The sequence below is a fragment of the Lynx rufus genome, unplaced genomic scaffold, assembly GCF_022079265.1.
Source record: "Lynx rufus isolate CCGP_SWC_20201006 ecotype Redwood Valley unplaced genomic scaffold, mLynRuf1.p SCAF_2, whole genome shotgun sequence".
In the NCBI taxonomy this organism is placed as follows: domain Eukaryota; kingdom Metazoa; phylum Chordata; class Mammalia; order Carnivora; family Felidae; genus Lynx; species Lynx rufus.
This window is the reverse complement of record NW_025814834.1, coordinates 70,601,685-70,620,778: the sequence shown is the minus strand read 5'-3', so window position 1 is coordinate 70,620,778 and position 19,094 is coordinate 70,601,685. Positions and strand designations below refer to the sequence as shown.

At 39.6% G+C, this 19,094-nt stretch overlaps 1 protein-coding gene across 1 annotated transcript in view; it reads right to left on the bottom strand.

Annotated features, from left to right (window-relative positions):
* The window catches only part of DPP4 (dipeptidyl peptidase 4), a 78,650-nt gene that overhangs the window by 5,957 nt on the left and 53,599 nt on the right, over positions 1–19,094 (bottom strand). The window contains exons 17-23 of the mRNA XM_047084951.1: positions 17,597–17,644; positions 17,016–17,114; positions 14,577–14,646; positions 12,055–12,249; positions 9,274–9,328; positions 8,585–8,684; positions 6,122–6,186 (exon numbers count right to left, since the gene is read on the bottom strand). Of these exons, the coding sequence (XP_046940907.1) occupies positions 6,122–6,186; positions 8,585–8,684; positions 9,274–9,328; positions 12,055–12,249; positions 14,577–14,646; positions 17,016–17,114; positions 17,597–17,644 (632 nt within the window). The remainder of the gene's footprint in view (positions 1–6,121; positions 6,187–8,584; positions 8,685–9,273; positions 9,329–12,054; positions 12,250–14,576; positions 14,647–17,015; positions 17,115–17,596; positions 17,645–19,094) is intronic.

Below are 19,094 nucleotides of genomic sequence, written 5' to 3'. Positions count from 1 at the left end.
AAGCTCAGAGTGATAAACGGGCGAGGATGCAATGGTGGTGCGGTTGGCACTCTCCCGAGGCTAGAAACTTCCGGAGAGCCCCGCTGTCAGCAACAGTCTGGCAAAACGAAGTGGGAAGGATTGGTCCAGTGGCTGTGCCGATTCCACAGCATCTCTGTGAGGAGCTTTTCCTTCAGCCCTAAGAAGAACCATCTGTAGCTGCTTGTTGGATCATGCTGGTTCCTCAGTCACCTTCCAACAAATACATCTTTGTATTTTTGAAATAAAGAGAGAGCTGATGAGAACGGGAAAGGAGTGTAAGAAACAGAAGTTCTGACAATTTGAAGCTACCCTTTGTGCCATCGAGGAACGAGAAGGACAGTCTGCTTCCGGAGGATGACGGTGGCAGTTGCCACATTTTGAAAGCTGACTTCGCGGCAGGTGCAGGTGTATCATTCAATCCTGTCAATAACCCTGTGGGGTAGGCTTGACTATCCCCATTATCCAGATGAGGAAACTGAGGCTCAGAGAAGTCAAGTAATCTCTCCAAGCTCATACTGCTAGTAACGGTGGAAGTCAAATCTGAGTACAGGTCTAACTCCAAAGTCTCTCCCCTTAGCGTTATGTCCCAATGTCCCTTCACATCCCAGCCAGCAACTCATCACCATTTCCAGATTTCTGTAGAAAAAGCAAACAGCCACTGGTCTAACGGCCAGCCAGCACCTCAGTGAGCTATTACGGGCATACCGACTTCCTCGATGCATTCCCCAGCTTGCAACCAAAACCTCGTAAAGAGCATGAACTAATGCTAATTTGGGAAGCACCATTAACGCCACAGAAAACAGAGGCCACAGAAATGTGTTAAGAAAAAAAAATGAATTCAACCCGCTCTGTCGGATGTTTTAGTTGTTTACGTCTATCAAACAACTGTATCCATGAGATGCCAAGGAAAGAGAACCCATCAACCCGACAGGGGGCCCTACCTCAGGCCTCACCAAGCAACACTGGCTTCTTTAAAGATCACACAGCAGTCAACATTTTATCAGCACTCAACAAACAAGTTAAGGTTTGGCTTAAATCTGAAGGTCTCTCTCCCTTTGGCATATTCTGGGATAATAGAACAAATGTCAAATCAGTACAAGATGGCATATTTACAAAATTGCACCCTGTTTTGCATAACCTAACGATGCAGCAGTTCTTAAGGATTGAACATTTCAAATCTGCTAGCAGAAGACTGCCAAATCTATGACTGTTTCATACACTTGCCAAAAGCCTATCAAATTTTGAGCAAAATGCAAAATAAATCTCCTCTACAAGTTAAATCAGTCCCTTCTGTGTGTTCCAGGCTGCCCTCTTCTCTTGGCAACAAGGCTCAGGACTTGGGCCCCATTTCTCTTGCCCTTGATCTTCTGCCTCTCTCTGTGCATACTCATAAATCCATTCCCGCCCCAGTCTATGTCCTGCCTTACAGGCCACCATTTGGCCTGTCTTCCCACAGCCCTACCTCCATGGTATCTGTCAGTTCCTCCAACCTGCTTCACAAATCCCCAGGAAACCAGCTGTACCTGCTACTCATGTGTGTGCTGCCCTGTCTGCCTCGTCCCTCTCTGCAACCTACGGAGAGTGTCTGCGGCCTCCCTCTTTATTTCCGAAATCTTTCTTTATTGGCTTCACATAAGTGCCCCACCCTTTCCCACCCCTCAGTCTCTATACGTATGTAACGTTTTTGTGCCTCAGGTTCAGTGTCAGTAAAAGGAAGATAATTAGAGCACTTATCTCAGAGAACGTGAGGGAGAACTGAACAGAATAATCCACGTAAAGACCTTAGAAGAGTGTCCGGCCACAGAAGCAAGCACTGAATGAATGAGTGAAAACAATGAATGAAATAAATGAAACTGGACGCCCCTACATACGCACACCATTTGAGAGGGCTTGGGAGGGAAAGGTGAAATCCTAACTTCTTGGCCACTTCCTTTCCCTGCCCTACATGCTCGGAAGCGACAAAATTCCTGGGCTCATCACAATTTGGAAGCCGCTGGTCTTTTCCACACATGGGGGTACTCTGTCATATTTGAGTTCATAGTTTATTACCTACTCTCTTTTAATTCTCTTTGAAAATTTTGTGTGCATGCTTTATCTCACCAACAAGTTAATAAACTTCTGAACAATTAAAATACCAGGCACCTTGAATGGGTGAGTGAAAGTCTACCACATGTTATTTTTTTAACAGGTGTGATTAAAAGACCTATGACTGACCATATGAAAGACCACTCATCAGTGTTAGTGAGAAACATACTCCTCAAGGTATGGCTGCAGCTGCGATTTGCTTTTTTGCCAGTGGGGCTGAGGGTTTTCTCATGGCCTATCTGAGTCCTTTGCTCAAATCTGTCGCCATTTTGGTCTGCTGTGGACTGTAACTCACTGTTTCAGTGAAAAGATGTCTCCACAGGCTTCACTGCCTTTAAAAGTGCTCCTGCCTTGCCACTTGGCAGTAGGTGGGTGATTATCTACAAAGGGTCTTAGGGAGTCACTGTTTGTATCACTGCTTTGGGTCTGAGCCTTAGTCCTAGGGTCTGCTAATCTATATGGCAGCTTTGTAAGAATAGGAAAAGGAATTCCTTCTGGTTCTATGCAGCCCCAGAGGTGCCTGTCTTAGTGAATGGAGCGTAGACTGCTTTTAGCAGTGCACAAGCTGAACAACTATACATGGCATCCCTACCTGTTCCATTTGTGTACACAAATGGTTTCTCAAATTCCCTTTCCTAAATCATAAGTCAGACTTTTACTTCATACAATGTGCTTCTCTTGGTGATGATGTGGATTTCTCTAAATTCTTCCAAATCCGGGTTATCAATGACCTAATAATGAATCCTTTTTCTCATTCTTTTTAAATTAAAAATCGTCTTCTCTTATAAAGGCTATAATAATCCTGGCTACTGATTGATGATTCATTAGCTGCAAATGTAAACAAAGATCAGGGACTTGCTTATTACACACTTTGGTCCTTCCTGTCCTGGATGTATTGAAGAGAGTCTGTGGGTCAGACTAAATGGGAACCATTTTCAAAATATCTCCTTCTGACCCACAGACATGCACAGGGTACTGAAAGCCTCTAAGGAATTGTCTTCTTTGTCTTTTCCAAAAGGGTGGGAGGAGGGAGGGAGGGAGAGAAGCAGAGAGAGAGAGAGAAATAAAAACAACCTGGGAAAGAAAAGTAAAAGATGGGGTCCAGAGGGGCAGCTGGGGCCTCGGAGGAAAATAGAATCTTTGAATGTATTCTTGCCAGAGACAAAAGCACAGGCTTATTTAAAAAACAAAGGAGGGCAGCTTTATTCTAAAGCCTGCTGTGCACCAAATATAGGCACTTAGATTCAGCTCTCCACACTCTGAGGAAGCAACTTACCAGGGTGGAAACAATTCAGTGAACGCGTTTGCCTCACTTTCCCTACACACCTTAACTCTCACCCGCCCAAATCATTCCTCTGAGTAACACATTGGGAACCTTTAGCGCCCTGGTACTGGCAGTTTTAATGTGTCCATTGCCAGCACTGAATTTTGTGCCAAGAAAACTCGACTCCTGGCGTGGAAGGATTAAACAGTCCTCGGGTGCCATCTGTACAGTGAAGTGTAAGAGTGACTCTGTGCACCCAGTGTGCGCGTGTTGCCATTGGCAGTGGGAAGGGACTTCTATTTACATGACGACCTCATGCAGCGAACACCTAAGGGGAGAGATGAACGTGGTCACCTCGGGGCACGCAGAGGTGAGGAAGAGCGGGATCGATGTGGGAACGAGGAGCGTACAGGAAAATCCGGAGAACGATGCAGGATGAAATGGTAGATTAAAATCCATCATCCTAGCTGGCCCAAGAGCTAGGGAGGGCTGGCCCAAGAGGAAACGCCCTGGTGGCTGATGTTCATTGAGGGAAGTTAGGGTAGGTGGCGTGGACTTCCCTAGACGTCAGGGTTTGGACTTGACCCTGTGCTTCTAGGTTCAAAGACTGTTCAGAACGGGATTTTTAAAATGAACTTTTGACTTAACATCCAGCAGATTCTAGAGCCAGGGTTAGGGTCCTGGACAGTACACCTCGGTTCCAGGAGTTTTTAGTACTTTGGGATATTTTGGAAAACCCTTCAGCAACCCAGCAAATACGCCACACCGTAAGCGTCCTGGTCAAGTTACGGACAAGAAAACTCCAGATGGAAAATGAGAGAAGTGATGGAGACGTGCAATTTTTGTAAGAATTGTTTTCCTTCAAAAAGTTCTTACATTAAATCAGGCAAGGTTTTCAGGTTCATATTGGGTAATCTAAAGAACACAATGTCCAGTAAAGACTTGAACAGTTAATAATAGTGCTGAGGGGAAAAGGGACTACAAAATAACCATGAATTCAAGATAACCTGAAAAGTAAGAGATATATGAGAAAACGTCCTAAGAGCCAAAGGGGATGTCAGTCCACTGGAAGAGGAGTACAGATCTCCTAGTAAATGGATATATAGGGGCAACGACATTCCAGGCATAAGAACAGAACAGGGAAAAGTCCAGAAATATTCAGAGAGCAGTGACCATTGCAAGCGAACTAGACCACTGTGAGAAGGAGGCTGACCACGTGGTTAAAGACTGAGGGTTGGATTCAGTTGAGTCACACAAAAGATCCATGAAAGTGTTGTATGTGAGAATGTGGGGATTAACCTCACACCTCTTTGTGGTATAGACTGGAGTGTAGAAAGACAAGCGAAGGGGACACCAATTGGGTTATTATTACAAAAGCAGGTAGTCATGTGACAGCAGCAAAGTGGTGCCGAAGAAAGGAAAGGATGTCTACAGCAGCTTATCAGATGTGGAGGAGACAGAATGGGAAGAATTGAGTCCAAAGTATTAGGGGGGACAACCAGTGGAAATGGGGACAACCTGACTATGGGACCGCTTTGCAGTGGAAGATGATTTGTGCATGTCACATTACAGGTCGTCACTTTCCTATCTCGACCGAAAAACAGAGGAAAACACACACGCAGGCCCAGACACAGCTACACGCTCCTCCCTGCACGGCCTCTGCCTTGAGCCTTCACAAATAAAGCACAAAGGGAGAAAACTAAACTGTGTATACTTAAGTTGCAAAACTCAACATTTGAGTTTTATTGTGTTTTGACCACACGGATTCAGAATCTATAGCAATGGCGGCGCCTTACAGAAATGTACAAATACTGCTCAGAAGCCCGTGTACAGAGACTTGTGGCACAGATGAGAAATCTTGGTAACTTACTCCTCTTTTTGTTTTTCTTGCTTTTTAATTCACTGTCCTGAGAAGAGTTTTGAGTTTCCCTCAGAGAATGTAAACACGGGATGATTTACTTTGTCATCTGCAAGTTTTGGCGTTTTCAACAAACGTGACAGATAGACTCAGGAAAGTTTTGGAAGGGCCCAAGTGCCACACAGGTCCCTAGACTTAGGCTAGCACTCCCGGCGACACCAGTGTGGCACCAGAGACAGTGCTCTGGCTCCGCCATGGCATCCACACTAGCACAGGCCGCTGCCAATGAGCATTGCTTCCGGGCCATATTCTAAATGCTACAGCTTGTCTGAAGAGCAACCTGCCCACTTGTCTCCCATCAGCCAGCCATGTTGGATGCTATTCAGTAATGTGGGTTCAAGGGCTTTGCAGGGCGTTGCCCAACTGTACCTACTCGTCACCTGTTTTACTCAAACCTGGTTCGAACAAACTGTACATAGTTGGTATGAAGAAGAAAATCATAGGCTTGTACATACATCTTAATTATGATAATACCATAGACATTTTAATATATAGCTAAAGGTTTAGAGAGTCTTCTGGGCTCTAAAGGAATATGTTGAATTTGACATGTTTTCTAAATGAAATTTTTATAATTAAAGTAATTATCTGGTGTTGCTTTGTATTTCCAAATGAATGCATATTGTGACCTATATAGCATACGATAAAGACTGTAATTATGCAGAATATAGTAGGGGAAGCTATTGGAGTATCTCTAAACCACCTGTGTTATTTCTTTTTAACAAGAATTTTGTTGGAAATAAAAAATATATATTTTCTAGAATAGATACACTTAAAAATGTTCTTAAACAACTTATAAATAGGTTATAAAATGGATCTGGTTTCTCATCTCTTACCTTGTAATAGTCAAGGTTGTCTTGTGGAGTCGGCAAACCCATGTAACGTTCTGTATACACTGAATCTGTGATGAAAAAGAATTCAAAATGCTTAATTCACACAATAAAACGTTTCTTCCTTTTATTGAGTTACTTTATGTGCTTTCACATGTCTTAACTTGTGCACAGGTCTACAGTATCCCCCTCAGGAGTGTCTCCTTGAGATCATTTTTATTGGGTGTGTTAATACAACCAGACACACCTGCTCAGACTCACGTTTTTCCACACTTAGCCAGAACCAATGAGGGCAGAGGGAGATCAAACTAGATGATCTAAAACCCAACCAATAATCCATCTGCAGAAAAATCAGATGTGAAGTGCTACAAGGTAAGGGCTCTTTACATTATCATCTGATCCTCTCAAAGAATCTAAGTTAGAAAGTCACTTAATGCCTCAACTGTCCGGAGTTTTTGATCTTGACACAAGCATATACCTTAATTTCCTTTTGGAAACCCCTTATAATGTTCACTTACTAGTTGCTTACTTAAATCATATTTTTTTTTGGCAGGTTAAAATTCACTATAATGAAAACAAAGAATTCAGGTATCATTTATTTGCTATATTTCCCTGTATTATGTCAGTTACTCCAACACAATGCACGTCAAACATTTGTTTTCTCTCATTTTGTGGTGAGCCCTCAATTTTGGTATTGTAACAGTTGTGTACTGTGAAATAGATTACATTAATATCTGCTGAAATGATGTAAGCTCTTTTATCTATAAATATGGTTGAAAACAGGGTGCATATATATATATATATATATATATATATATATATATATATATATACACGACACTCAACACACACACCCACACACGACAACAACTACCTCAGGTAACATTCTAACCTTTTTTAAATGACTGGCACTGTAGATTTAAAAACTATATTGATAATGAGTGTTAGTTACTCCACATGTGTTCTTTATGTTTTTCCTATGGAGATCAAAATATTGTCCTCCAAAATAAATAATGGCAATATTTTATCATTTTGATTAAAAGGAATACAGGCTATACGTAATTTTACATATCTAGAGGACACTAATATAGAAAATATAATGTTTTAAAATATAAGATCTTCATAAAATGCTCATATATTTTAACATTTAAATATGAATAATTTAGGTTGTACATGTGATGGAGGGGAAATAGTCTTTAAGAACAAAATAAATTTTTCCTCAAACAGCAGAAGACTTCAGTTCTTCTTGTCCTAGAACATAATAACCCTTTTTTATTATGTTAATCAGGTTTACATGTGTGAAAAGTTCTGAAATTTTAATGAGTATATTTTAAATGCATAATACAGTTGTAAACTTCTACAAATACATCTTTGAAATACCATTTATGTATTCCTTCTATCTGATCTTTGAATAAAATTGTTCAAATTAATACATATGTAAGAATTCTAGAATGTTCCTATGTCTGGAAAGTTGGGTTGGTCCATATACGTTTAATGAAGCTCTCTTCTTATTAGACTTCTAAACTCATAAAGATTGCTTCTATTATTTTATTGGCCACCAGAGGTCTCCAAAAACAGGCTAAGCAACAGAACAATTAGCATCAAATAGGAAAGGTTTCTACGAAAACAAAACCATTTGTATATGGACTAAGTTGTAACTATGCTTTCCATTTTTTTAACATGAAGATAGCAATATTTTATTTATTTATGTATTTATTATTTATTTATCTTTAATAAGATAAATCTCTTGACTTGGGCTTTGAAAAAGGGCTTTCCACAAGATTGGTACTACCATATATTGGGGCCAAAAATATTTAATAAGCATATTTGTTACCAATGAGTCTATCACATAAAGGATTTGAGATGGGGTCTGAAGAGGTGAGGAAAATAATTCATCTTCTCACCACCTACCTAGTGTTCTAGTGCTCATTCCCTCCCCCTTGGGAATTATGATGCCTTATATAATTATTTTCTGAATGATGAAAAGGAGATCCTAGAGTGGCTTTCATTAACTTAGAGACAGTGGGAAAAAGACAAACCCCCTAGGAATTTCCCTGTCCCTGTTCTCCTTTTCCCACCTAAAGAGCCCTACTTATATCTGACCTTTACTGGAAGAAAAAGAAATACATGCTTCTTTTATTCTGCTATTATGTGAAGCCCCCAAATTCAAAGCAGAATAAAGATAAGGAAGGGTTTATCTGCAGAAATGTAGCATTAGGGATGTTTTGAAATTTGGAAAACAGTATTTATTGATAAGTAAATGTGTAGATATCAAATAATATCACCCAGGCTTTTGATATTAATAGCAGAATAAGGGATACCATTTGATTTTAGATATCCATAAAGTACATCTACGATGAATCAGCTTATTTCCTGTAGAAACATTGAAACTCAAAAAAGAATGGTTTTGTCATCGAAATTTTAAGGTCAACATTCCGTATCTTTTGGTACCTGATAGTAATTACATACCATAATACTCCCACCGTGAGACAGGCGCCACGGCTATTCCACACTTGAACACACCACTGCCTGCTCCCAGGACCATTGAGGTTACGTACCCTCCATATGACTAAGGAATGGAAATGGTTATTTTTATGGAGGTAAAGGAATTCAGGACATATGGTAAGCAAGTCACAGTTTCCATATTTCTCACATCTTTATATACTGTTCCTCTTCAGAGATAGAAAGCATGGTAGAGAAGGGCTTAAATTGGCCTTAATTGGACAATATCTAAAGACTACACTTTCAGAGCCCTCATCCCGTTTCTTGATAGGCCTAAGGGGGAAAGGCATCAAAAGTTTGCTGGATACTAATTAAAGAAAACAAAATCAATACACACTAGGTCTTTACTGACTTTGACTCGTGAGGAAAATCTCCCTCCTTCCCTGTCTCCTACTCTCCCTTCCTCACCACTCTACTTCTTTCTCTCTTTTCCTTACCTCCCTCACCTCCCTCCTTGATCAGAATAAACAAAGCTGTATGCCTGACCAACAGGGACTCACTGCCTAGAGATCGAAGACATTTTATTTGGATCTTCTTAGATTAAAAATACATGATTTCCATCTCTAAATATTTACATGCCAAAGGTAAATTATCATGCTCTGGATTATATTCACCAACTATATGCGTACAGATTCATTAACCAAACAACTACTCACCCAGCCCCAAATTGCAATCCGTTTGTCGTCCACAAATCCCATTTTTGAAAATTGTCTAAAATACATGGAAGAAGTCCATGAATTAGCACGGCTTTGTGTGTAGAAACTAAGATAAGTGCACAGATAGGAAACCCTGCCATTTGTTCTCTGTTTCATCCTATTGGAATCTAAGATTAATCACTGCCAGCAATCAAATAAACACCTGAGAAGGATGTCTGTCATTTTAAACTCAAGGGCCAGACGAACAAGGTTTACTTTTGTTGGGGGTCCACAAAAATTTTGTCTGTGTGTGTGTGTGTGTGTGTATGATTCACAGAAAACAAATCCTGGCAGTTTTTTTCACAGCTTTATATAAAAATTTGCAGCCCAGATGCACTTTTCTTTACATAATTGAATTTAAATCTCTCCAGATGTTTTTCAGTTTAAGAGAGGATGCCCCCACCATGGAGAGATATAGAGGCATGGAGAACATCTGGGTGGGGCTTAGAAATGTCTCTGGGCCCCCTACCTGAGAACTTAAACACCATTCTCTAAATAAATTCCTTCTTATGTTGGGTGTTGATTAGTTAGCTCAGCACCCATTAAATAGGAAGCAATTTTTCCTTGATGAAGTAAGAAGTCTTTTTGCCACTAAATTGTGTTCAGAATTGGTATCGAGGTAAAGAAATGAGAAAAATGTTTTATGCACCCTCTTCTTAATCTTAGCCTTATATCAAAAGGTAATTTGTTTCCTTTAAGGAGAAATCTAGCGAATGGGACTCTTTTAACTTTGTAGTATTGATGTGGGTTGGGGACCCTTACATTGACCTGTATGTGACTTGGGAGAATTTTTGTGTTTTCAATTGTAGATATATGCCTTAGGATGCCGAGTTAAGCATTATTAGCAAAAATTAAAAGTAAGTAGTTTTCAACTCATTATATTCTCCCTGTAAACTTTTAAAACTTAGACCACATATGTGTATGGAAATGTCCACCAAATCATGAGTGTACAAGTTGATAAGCATTTACGGAAATTAGTATATCCTTAAACTAAAATATAGTGCATTACTATCCCCTGGAAGCCTCTGGGTCATTTCTCCCTTTGCAAAAAGAAAACATTTCATTTCATGTTCAGGATTCCAATCTGTACCTGTTTTTGAACTTTATATAAAATGGGTCATGCAGGATATACACCTTTTTGCCTGGCTTCTTTCATTCAAAAGCCTGTGAGATTCATCTATGTATGCTGTTCTTTTTACTCACTGAAATAGTATTCTGTTGTATAAATACATTCTCATTAAGTTTTTACTTTTTATTTGTTTAAAGTTCATTTATTTTGAGTGAGAGAGAGAGAGAGAGAGTGCACGCGCACACACAAGCGGGGAAGGGGCAAAGAGGAGAGACAGAATCTCAAGTAGGCGGTACCATCAACTCAGAGCCCGAGGCAGGGCTGGAGTTCACTGAACTGTGAGATCATGACCTAAGCTGTGATCAAGAGCTGGCCGCTTAACTGACCGAGCGGCCCAAATGCCCCTCATTAATTTTTTTAAACTGGAGATGTACATTGTGGACACCCAATTCTGTAATGTTGGATTTGAGAAGCCATGGAAACTCTGCCTTCTCTCACAGAGGATCAATTTGGGTAAACATTTAGATTTAAAATATCACAGCCTTACTCCTGAACCAGTTCATCCTCTTTCTAATCTAAACCTCCCTTTCTCTCTTTTTTACTTTAAAGGAAAATAGCAAATCATTAACTTTGGTGTAAGAAACTTACAGATACTTATTAAATTTTCTGTCATCTTCTCTTTGGTTGTTCCTTGTTTTTAAAGGCATTTTCTTCCACCCACTTATTCATTCACAGTTTTGCTGCATTTGCTAGTTTATGATTCCACAACATTATTTTAAATCAACCACTTATAATGTCTCCCTAGACATCCATGCAGTTGGTTATAGAACCTCAAAAGACTACATTTCCCATTTACCAGTTGAATGCAGCTGTATGTGAGTTGGGAGACTGGATTCAAATCCTGACTTCCCTGGCAAATTACCTAAGGTGCTGCAATTTTTTTATACCTGAAATATGGGGTACAGACGCCTACCTTGCAGGGCTGCTGTGCAGTTCTCATGACAATGCAGGCAAAACATTGCCCATGTTACATGTGCATTACATGGTGACCATTATTCATGATTAAAATCTCTCTTAAGCCAGATCATGTCTATCTATGGTCCCGTGACTGGAAAGCATGAGAATGAGATGTGGTTCATACTTAATGAAGCCCTTATAATTGCGAGTGAAGATGGCTTTTGCTCCACAATTTCCCCCAAATGGTGAAGTGACCCTCATCCAGACTGTAAGAGCCACTCCTAGGACTTCATAGCTGTCACGTGTAGTGTAGCTTCTTACATTCTAAAGGAACACTGAACTCCTTCACTTGTACTTGACTACAGGGATGGCTCACTTGTTGAGTTAGGTGTTTCCTCAGGAGTGCATTTATCCCTCAGTTTGTCCACATATTAGTTGAATTTTGTGTCTCTGTTCCTAGAGGGTGGTAGCACATATACCAACTATCTTTCTAGAGTCACACAGAGGAATTTAAGAGCTGTGTCTTCTTTAACCTTTATATATACGTCTATAATGACATACATTTTTACATAAATGTGATTATCTTCATGAAAATACACCCCAAAGATGAAAGGTGCATCCCAAAACACTCCACATTCTTTACGCTTTACAACTTGGAAATATAAATTGAGGGAGGAAAATCAGATGATCTTAGAATTCATCTCCTAGTCACTCACCTGGCTGCTTCAATTTGATCTTCAACTTCAAATGTTCCCAGTCTTCTGTTGACTGCGTGCATGATCTTATCTCCTTGGTAACCACTTCCTCTGCCATCAAAGCTAGCTACGATAATGTTTTCTGTGCTTGCAAGGTAAGTAGCCCAGTTGAGTCTGAAGATAGCGTCTGCTTTTTGACTACACGGGCCTGCATATCTGTGAAAAATCCCAAATTGTTAGCCTTTGTGGTTTTTCTGAATCAAATGAGGAGTGCTTATATTTCTACTCCCTGTGGACAATAAGTATGCATCTTTCCAGATCATGAGCCTGAAATTGTGCCAGCCACCAGGGTGCCCACAATGGTCCCTCTAAAACTTGGCAACATGACTATAATGGCTGTGTGTTTCCTTCAAAGATGCCCATCAGTATTATCTTTGAAGACTGGTATCAAACACAGACTTCACAGGCCAACATTTTCTAAGTCGTATGTTTCTTGGAAATCAAAGAAATAAAGACTTAACAGTTGGGACAGGGAAGTTGTGTTAGGAAAAATTAATGAGAATGACAATAAAGGCAGCTTTGAATATATCCTTCCTCCCTGGCTTACCAACACTTCTCGACTACAAATGTATTTCCTCGGCTGGAACTTCCTTAAGGACCACTTTGGTGTATAATATGCACTGTTTTCCCTGCAACCCCAGATGGGGTTGCACACTAAGGCCACAAATGTGCACGAGTCATTGTGGAATGGGCCAAAGTATGAAAGAATGCTACTCCTTAAAACTCCAAAGGAGAAAGAAGTAGACTGTATTGAAAAATGGGCATGTTGTTGTTCAGCATTCTACTTATTAACATGTTTAACTCCCACTGCCAAACAGCTGGATGCACACTTTCCATTAGCCCTCTCATTTCCATTTGTTAATCAAGACAAGCTCCCGATAGCTCCTTGCATCACATTTAAATATGTCATCTTTGCACCATCTACGAGACTCCTGGACCCAGACCTTCTATACCTCTCCCTCCAAGCCCATTTCTCCTACTGATCTGTTCACTGTCCCCTCCACTACATGCCTTTTCTCTTCCTAGTGAAAGAAGTCAAAAGAACTTTGATTTTAAACAAACATTATAGTACTTTAATTTTAAACTAAATATTGTAACATTCTAACTTTAAAGAGACAAATGCTCTCATGCATTTCTTGGGTGAGCAAACATTTTTTAACAACATGTGAAATGATATTAGATTCAATGATATTAGATATGGTAGAGTAATAGCTTCCCTTAATATTAGTTATGTGTCAAGTTACCTAACCCACTAAGATTAAACAACATTATTTTAAGAAATAGAAAGCAAAGATTTAGACATGTTAGGATGGGAAGAGGAAAATAACTGAAAAAAACAGGCAGTAAATTTACTCTGTTTTTTAAAACTTTCCTTATAAAAGAGAGGTCTAATCATTCCTTACTAGGTAGTCAAAGAAGATAAAAATATCACTCTTTTCTAAAGGATCTGTTTTCAGTAGGGGGGCTGAAACCTAAAGCAAACCAGTGTCACTGTAGTCAAAGTAATAAGGCTTACTGAAAATCAAACAGCATCTCTTGAAGTTTAAAATACCTTTTTTCTCTTTCTTTGAGCTTTTTTTTTGTTTACATGGAACTGTAAATACAGTGCAACAGGCTGTGTTGGATATTAACGTCCCTCCCTTCCCCCTCCCCATACAATGGGCGCAATAGAACTCATATAGGTTTGCAAATCACCTGGTGTGCAGCAGGTCCCCAGCACATTTGTTGGTTTGTTTTTGTTTTGTTTTTAATAAAGGAAATGAGACAAGCTAGGACAGGAAGAGTGGCATTGTGGCATCATATGTGAGTTCAGGGCAATTTTAGAAGGACTAAAGTAAAATATATTCCCAGTAATTATCAAAAATATTTTACAAAGATGCCATATTTAGAATTTGCATGAGTTTACATTTACTGCTCAAAGATTTGTGTTTCAGTACTTTCTGTAACACCTGAAGACGTTTGGATTATAATGAATAATTTCCTGTATCACATCGTCTCTTCACCAAAGATGCGAGTGGAAAATACCAGGCAGTGATATTTTAGAAACTAATGGAAAAGAAACCTGATGTCCTAGTGAATCAAAGGCCACCATTCAAGATGTTTGGGGAAACTTGGGGGTAAAGAAATTGTTAATACTATTAATACCTATCTCTTACATGTTAAAATGGGCAAGAGGTAAGGATAAAACTGGGACCTGAAAATTCTTTGAAATTCTCTTGTAGTGCAGAGAAACAGATCAAAACAAAATTATGACAGAAGGGTGTCTACTCTCTCCATTAGAAAGATGGTAGAAAACAAAGATTTGGGGTTGTGATTGCAAAATGGGAGAAGGAAACAGTAAAACAGCTTTACAATGATTCAGGAAGAGAGGAAGGATTTTTTTTTTTAACATTTTTTAAACGTTAATTTTCTGTAAACTGCCCTTCGGTAAAAACATGTACAGTGGTTAACTTCCAAATTGTTCCTTCCTCTTGAATACTTACACGTCTATTAGGAGAGGATATTTCTTGGATGTATCAAAATGAGGAGGCAAAATCATCTGATACCAAAATTCTAAACAAACAGAAAGATTAATTAGTAAATTAAGAATAATTATTAGCATATGATCTAGGTCTCTTATCTCTGTCAGTGATAAATCATAGCTAGTAGTCAACAATTTGTTAAATTAGAATTGAGAAAGAAAATGAACTGCTTGGATTCAGCATGTTTTTAAGATATAAAAATATTCTCTTTCAGGTTAGGATACTAGTTAAGATTAAAGCCATAAAGTCTTTTCTAATGTATCTATTAAATACATTGGTGCCTTGTAAAATAAAAGTGCATCTTAGAATTGCTAATGTTTTGTTTTTATGATTCTGTTCTTTGGCATCTGATCTACTTATCTAGTTTGTTTATGGCTTATGTTCTAAGCTTTCCTCCAAAATGTTTTCCTCTTCTTGAATTTCCTTGAAGATGTTTAGGATTTTTAGTTGGCCCCAACTTTATTTTAAAATTCTGATTTAATAACATTTTTGTAATTCTTATTGCCATCCCAGACCGCAAAGCTGAGTTCCCATTTTCAGCTCTGTGTTTCACAGAACGAAATCAGGTTTACACGGCACAGGCTGTTGTGAACGTTCTGTATGGTCTGCAGATCTGTTTTATTCTCTGTGCTTGATTTAGCATCAGTTTAATAAAATTTGCCCTAAGTAATGAATTGGTTTCCTTTGCTCCCAAATTCAAGATGATGAGTTAGACTAATAAATGTTAAAGACACACACACAGAGACAGAGACAGAGACAGAGAGAGAGATGTTTCATATTTTAATCAGATTATTTCTAGCTTCAGTAGATTTAGCTTGAAGGGGAAAAAAATCCATATCTCTAGAGCTGCTTCTTTCTTTCTTTTCTTTTTCTTTCTTTCTTTCTTTTACAGTTATTTCAGTTGATGTAAAAAGAAAGGTTTAGGAGTAAAATCTTTATATAAATAGATTTCTCTTTAATTTGTCTTTTGCTGATTATTTTATGCCTTCTAAATTTAAATCTTTATTATTTTTCCATAGAATGTCAAGCTATGTGTTGACCATATTGTTTTCAGTAAGTATGCCAAACCCACCATTTCATCTCTCCTTTGTTTGAATGGGTACTAGTTGATTAGAAGTGTTTTAGCTCCATCATTCTGAAGATGGAGTGTTTTCTTTTGGGGGGGGTTCTTTGAAGTCACCAGTCCCACCTCCTTCTGCCCCTCCTCCAAGGCCTCAACCCCCACTTCCCCCCAGCCCTCCTTTCCTGGAGTTTGAATGTACAACCACCTCCCAGATGAGGTGGTTGTGGAAGGTGGTTCTGGAAGCTCCAACCTCCCCAGCAGGTTGTCCATCCAATCCTATGGCTTCTCTGAGTCAAAAACTTTCAGGGTCCCCCACTTTTTGTCAAGTCTCCAGTATGCAGTGCCTTCTGCACCAACAGTCGAGGTGGCTCTCCAGAACTCTAAATTCTTGCCCACCATGCCTAATTCAGGGGCCAGCAACACTAGCATCACCTAGGGGCTAATTCCAAACTCTGAACCCTGGGTTCACCCCTCCTTGCTGGATCACAGAGCCACATTAGCAAGGTTCCAGGTGATTCTATGCACATTTCATTTTTGAGTAGCCCCATGCTGAGGAGTTCTTCAGAAGCACCCTCTGTTTTCTGGTGCTTTTCCTGCCATTTAATCTTGGATGAATCTTTTCTATTGAATCTTTTTGAATATTTTCTATTATTACCCTATATATTTTTTAAAATGTGAAATAAATCAGTCCTGGTGGATTCCCCCATCCCCCACGAGTAATTAGCTCTTAATGGAAAAAAACGAGCAACCAAATAAAAACGACCCGACTGCATTTCCTGCTCAAAGACCTCTCCCCACCCCCCACCCCCCCCCCATTCTTAGTGGTTTCTGCACATCATCCAGGCTCCCGGCACGGGGACTAGGCTAACTGTGGCAGGGAGAAGGTTAGAAAAATCCAAGATTTCTCTTCCGAGTCTGAAGTTTCAGCATTTTACAGCCAACCCTAATTTTTTTATAGTCATCTCAGATATAGTTTTTACTTCTTTGGGTTAAAGGCAAAATATATCAGGATATCATTAAATTAAACGGGCAATTAATACTTTATAGAACAGATTTCCTAACAAAATGAAGCTAGGGTATGGGGTAGCAATACTGGGTTTTTTCCAAAGGCTTCCTCTTAACAGAATTAAATTTCACATAGAAGGGTGCTGTATTTGAAAACAAAACAAAAAGTAAAACCAGCAGTTCTCGTAACAGACTATTTCATAGACAAAATAAACTTAGGTTAGATTTACATATAATATAAAATGTGTATTTTCAGATCAAGTTGTCATGTTTGGAGAGATTTTTATTGGTGTTTCCGTGAGCAGTTCTGTTCTGAAAGAAATTCAACTTACTTGTTTCATTCAAAATAATGAAGTCCAGTTTTTTTGAGGGCATCTGGACCTCCTGCAGCATTTTATCCAAAGCTGAATTGTCTTCCAGGACCCTCAGTTCTAAATAAATATTCAAGACAGCAGTCATTCATTACAATGTGAAGAATATGGATTGTGCAAGGCTGTAATAAGTGGCAATTCACTGATGGACTATGCATTCTTTTTTTAAAATAATTTTTAAAGTTTATTTAGTTATTATTGAGAGAGAGAGAGAGAGAGCGCGCACAAACTGGGGATAGGCAGAGAGAGATGGAGACAGAATCAAAAGCAGGCTCCAGGCTGTGAGCTGTCAGCACAGAGCCCCACATGGGGCTCAAACCCACAGACCTTGAGATCATGACCTTAGTGGAAGTCAGGCACTTAACCTACTGAGCCACTCAGTCACTCTAAGGGACTACGCACTCTTTAGATTAGAAACCTTGAGTTCAAATCATGGTTCAAACACTCTAAAGCCAAAAAAAATCCCCCTATGCTAAGTACATGTTGGTCCTATTCACACACACTTTTCTAATGCAAACGAAAGGTGAAATCTTAGAAAGTACCTTCATCGTTGCTACTTCGGTGTAGAGTATAGAGGGGCAGACCAGGGCCTGTTAACATAATCAGGGAAAAATGTTTTAGGTGAGATTTTTTTAAGAAAAGGAGATAGCATAGTTTTCAAAAATGGCATTTGTTACCATTTAACTTTGATATCATTTTGATACCACTTAGCTTTGATAGAATAAGTATCATAGTGGTATGGTTACTAAGTGGTAGCTGGTTTTTTCTTTGAAATAAGTGCAATTTGATTGTAATAAGTATTACCGGAAAGGCACGAGAATCAGGAGAATGAAGCAGAAAATGAACCTCTGGCCCTACTGGGTACCTTGGGCATGTTGCTTTCAATTTCCTCATCTGTGAACTAAACCAGCAGACCCCTGACAGCTGCTATCTTTCCTTCCCCACCCTAAGTCCACAGTCCTGTGATGACCATGCCCACTCCCAGGCCCCGCCCCCTCAGGGTGGAGCTCTGGAACCAGCCCCCCCCCCCCTCCCCGGGGAAGGGGCAGATTCTCTCCCCCCCCCCCACACCCCCCCCCTACGGAATCCCGAGCCAGGGGGCACATCTGCACAGTGCCTGACTTGGATAAGCTATTCCTTTCTGGCATGCAAAAGTGTTTTTCTCACATGAACATATCTTCACTATTTATCCCAACTGTAGTAGTTGCAGACTAGAAGGTAATGTATAAAAAAGCTATTTGGTGAGCTATTTAATTTTCATGCATTTAGATAATATTAATGTTTTACTGGTGATCAGAACCACAGTGATGGCATTATACAGACCTGGGTTTGAACCCTGGCTTACCTGCTGTGTGACTTAGGACAACATATCTATGCTTCGATCTCTTTACATACAAAATGAGGGCAATATCTACTTTATAGAGTTTTCTTAGGAATCAAACAAGACCACAAATATAAAACTTCTAGCACAGTTCCCAGTATGAAATGCATGCCCAAGAAGTGGTGACTAAAAACAGTCACAGAAACTAAAATGTAATAATAAAGAAACTGTGCTGGTAAAGAAAGATTCAGTTAGCTGGTTTGGAGGTCTCTTTTCGGTGAGGGGACGATTCTCTCCAGAGTATCCAGATTCTTTCATTTTGAGAAGTAACCTAGCATAGTGCTTATCCGAGTGCTTGGGAGGTGGAGACCTGGGCTTGGATCCTGTTGTTCTGCCGGTGCCACCTCTTATTAGCTGTGCCACCTGTGGAAGTCCTGTTGCCCGTCCTTGCCAAGTTTCTTCATTTATCATAAAGAAAATGAAAATAAAACAGCAACAGAAGATGGAACAGTGAGCAGGTTGGGTGACAGGCACTACCCGCATGTATTTTCTCATTTAGAGGGGCAAGTGCATAAAATAATAAAAAATCGACACTAAAAAAACCTACAACAAAAAATCTAATATATATCTATCTCTATCTGTCTGTCTGTCTAAAACAATGAACTACCTCTATTATACATAGGCTCCACTGTGTGTGTGTACTTGTGTGTGTGTTCAAA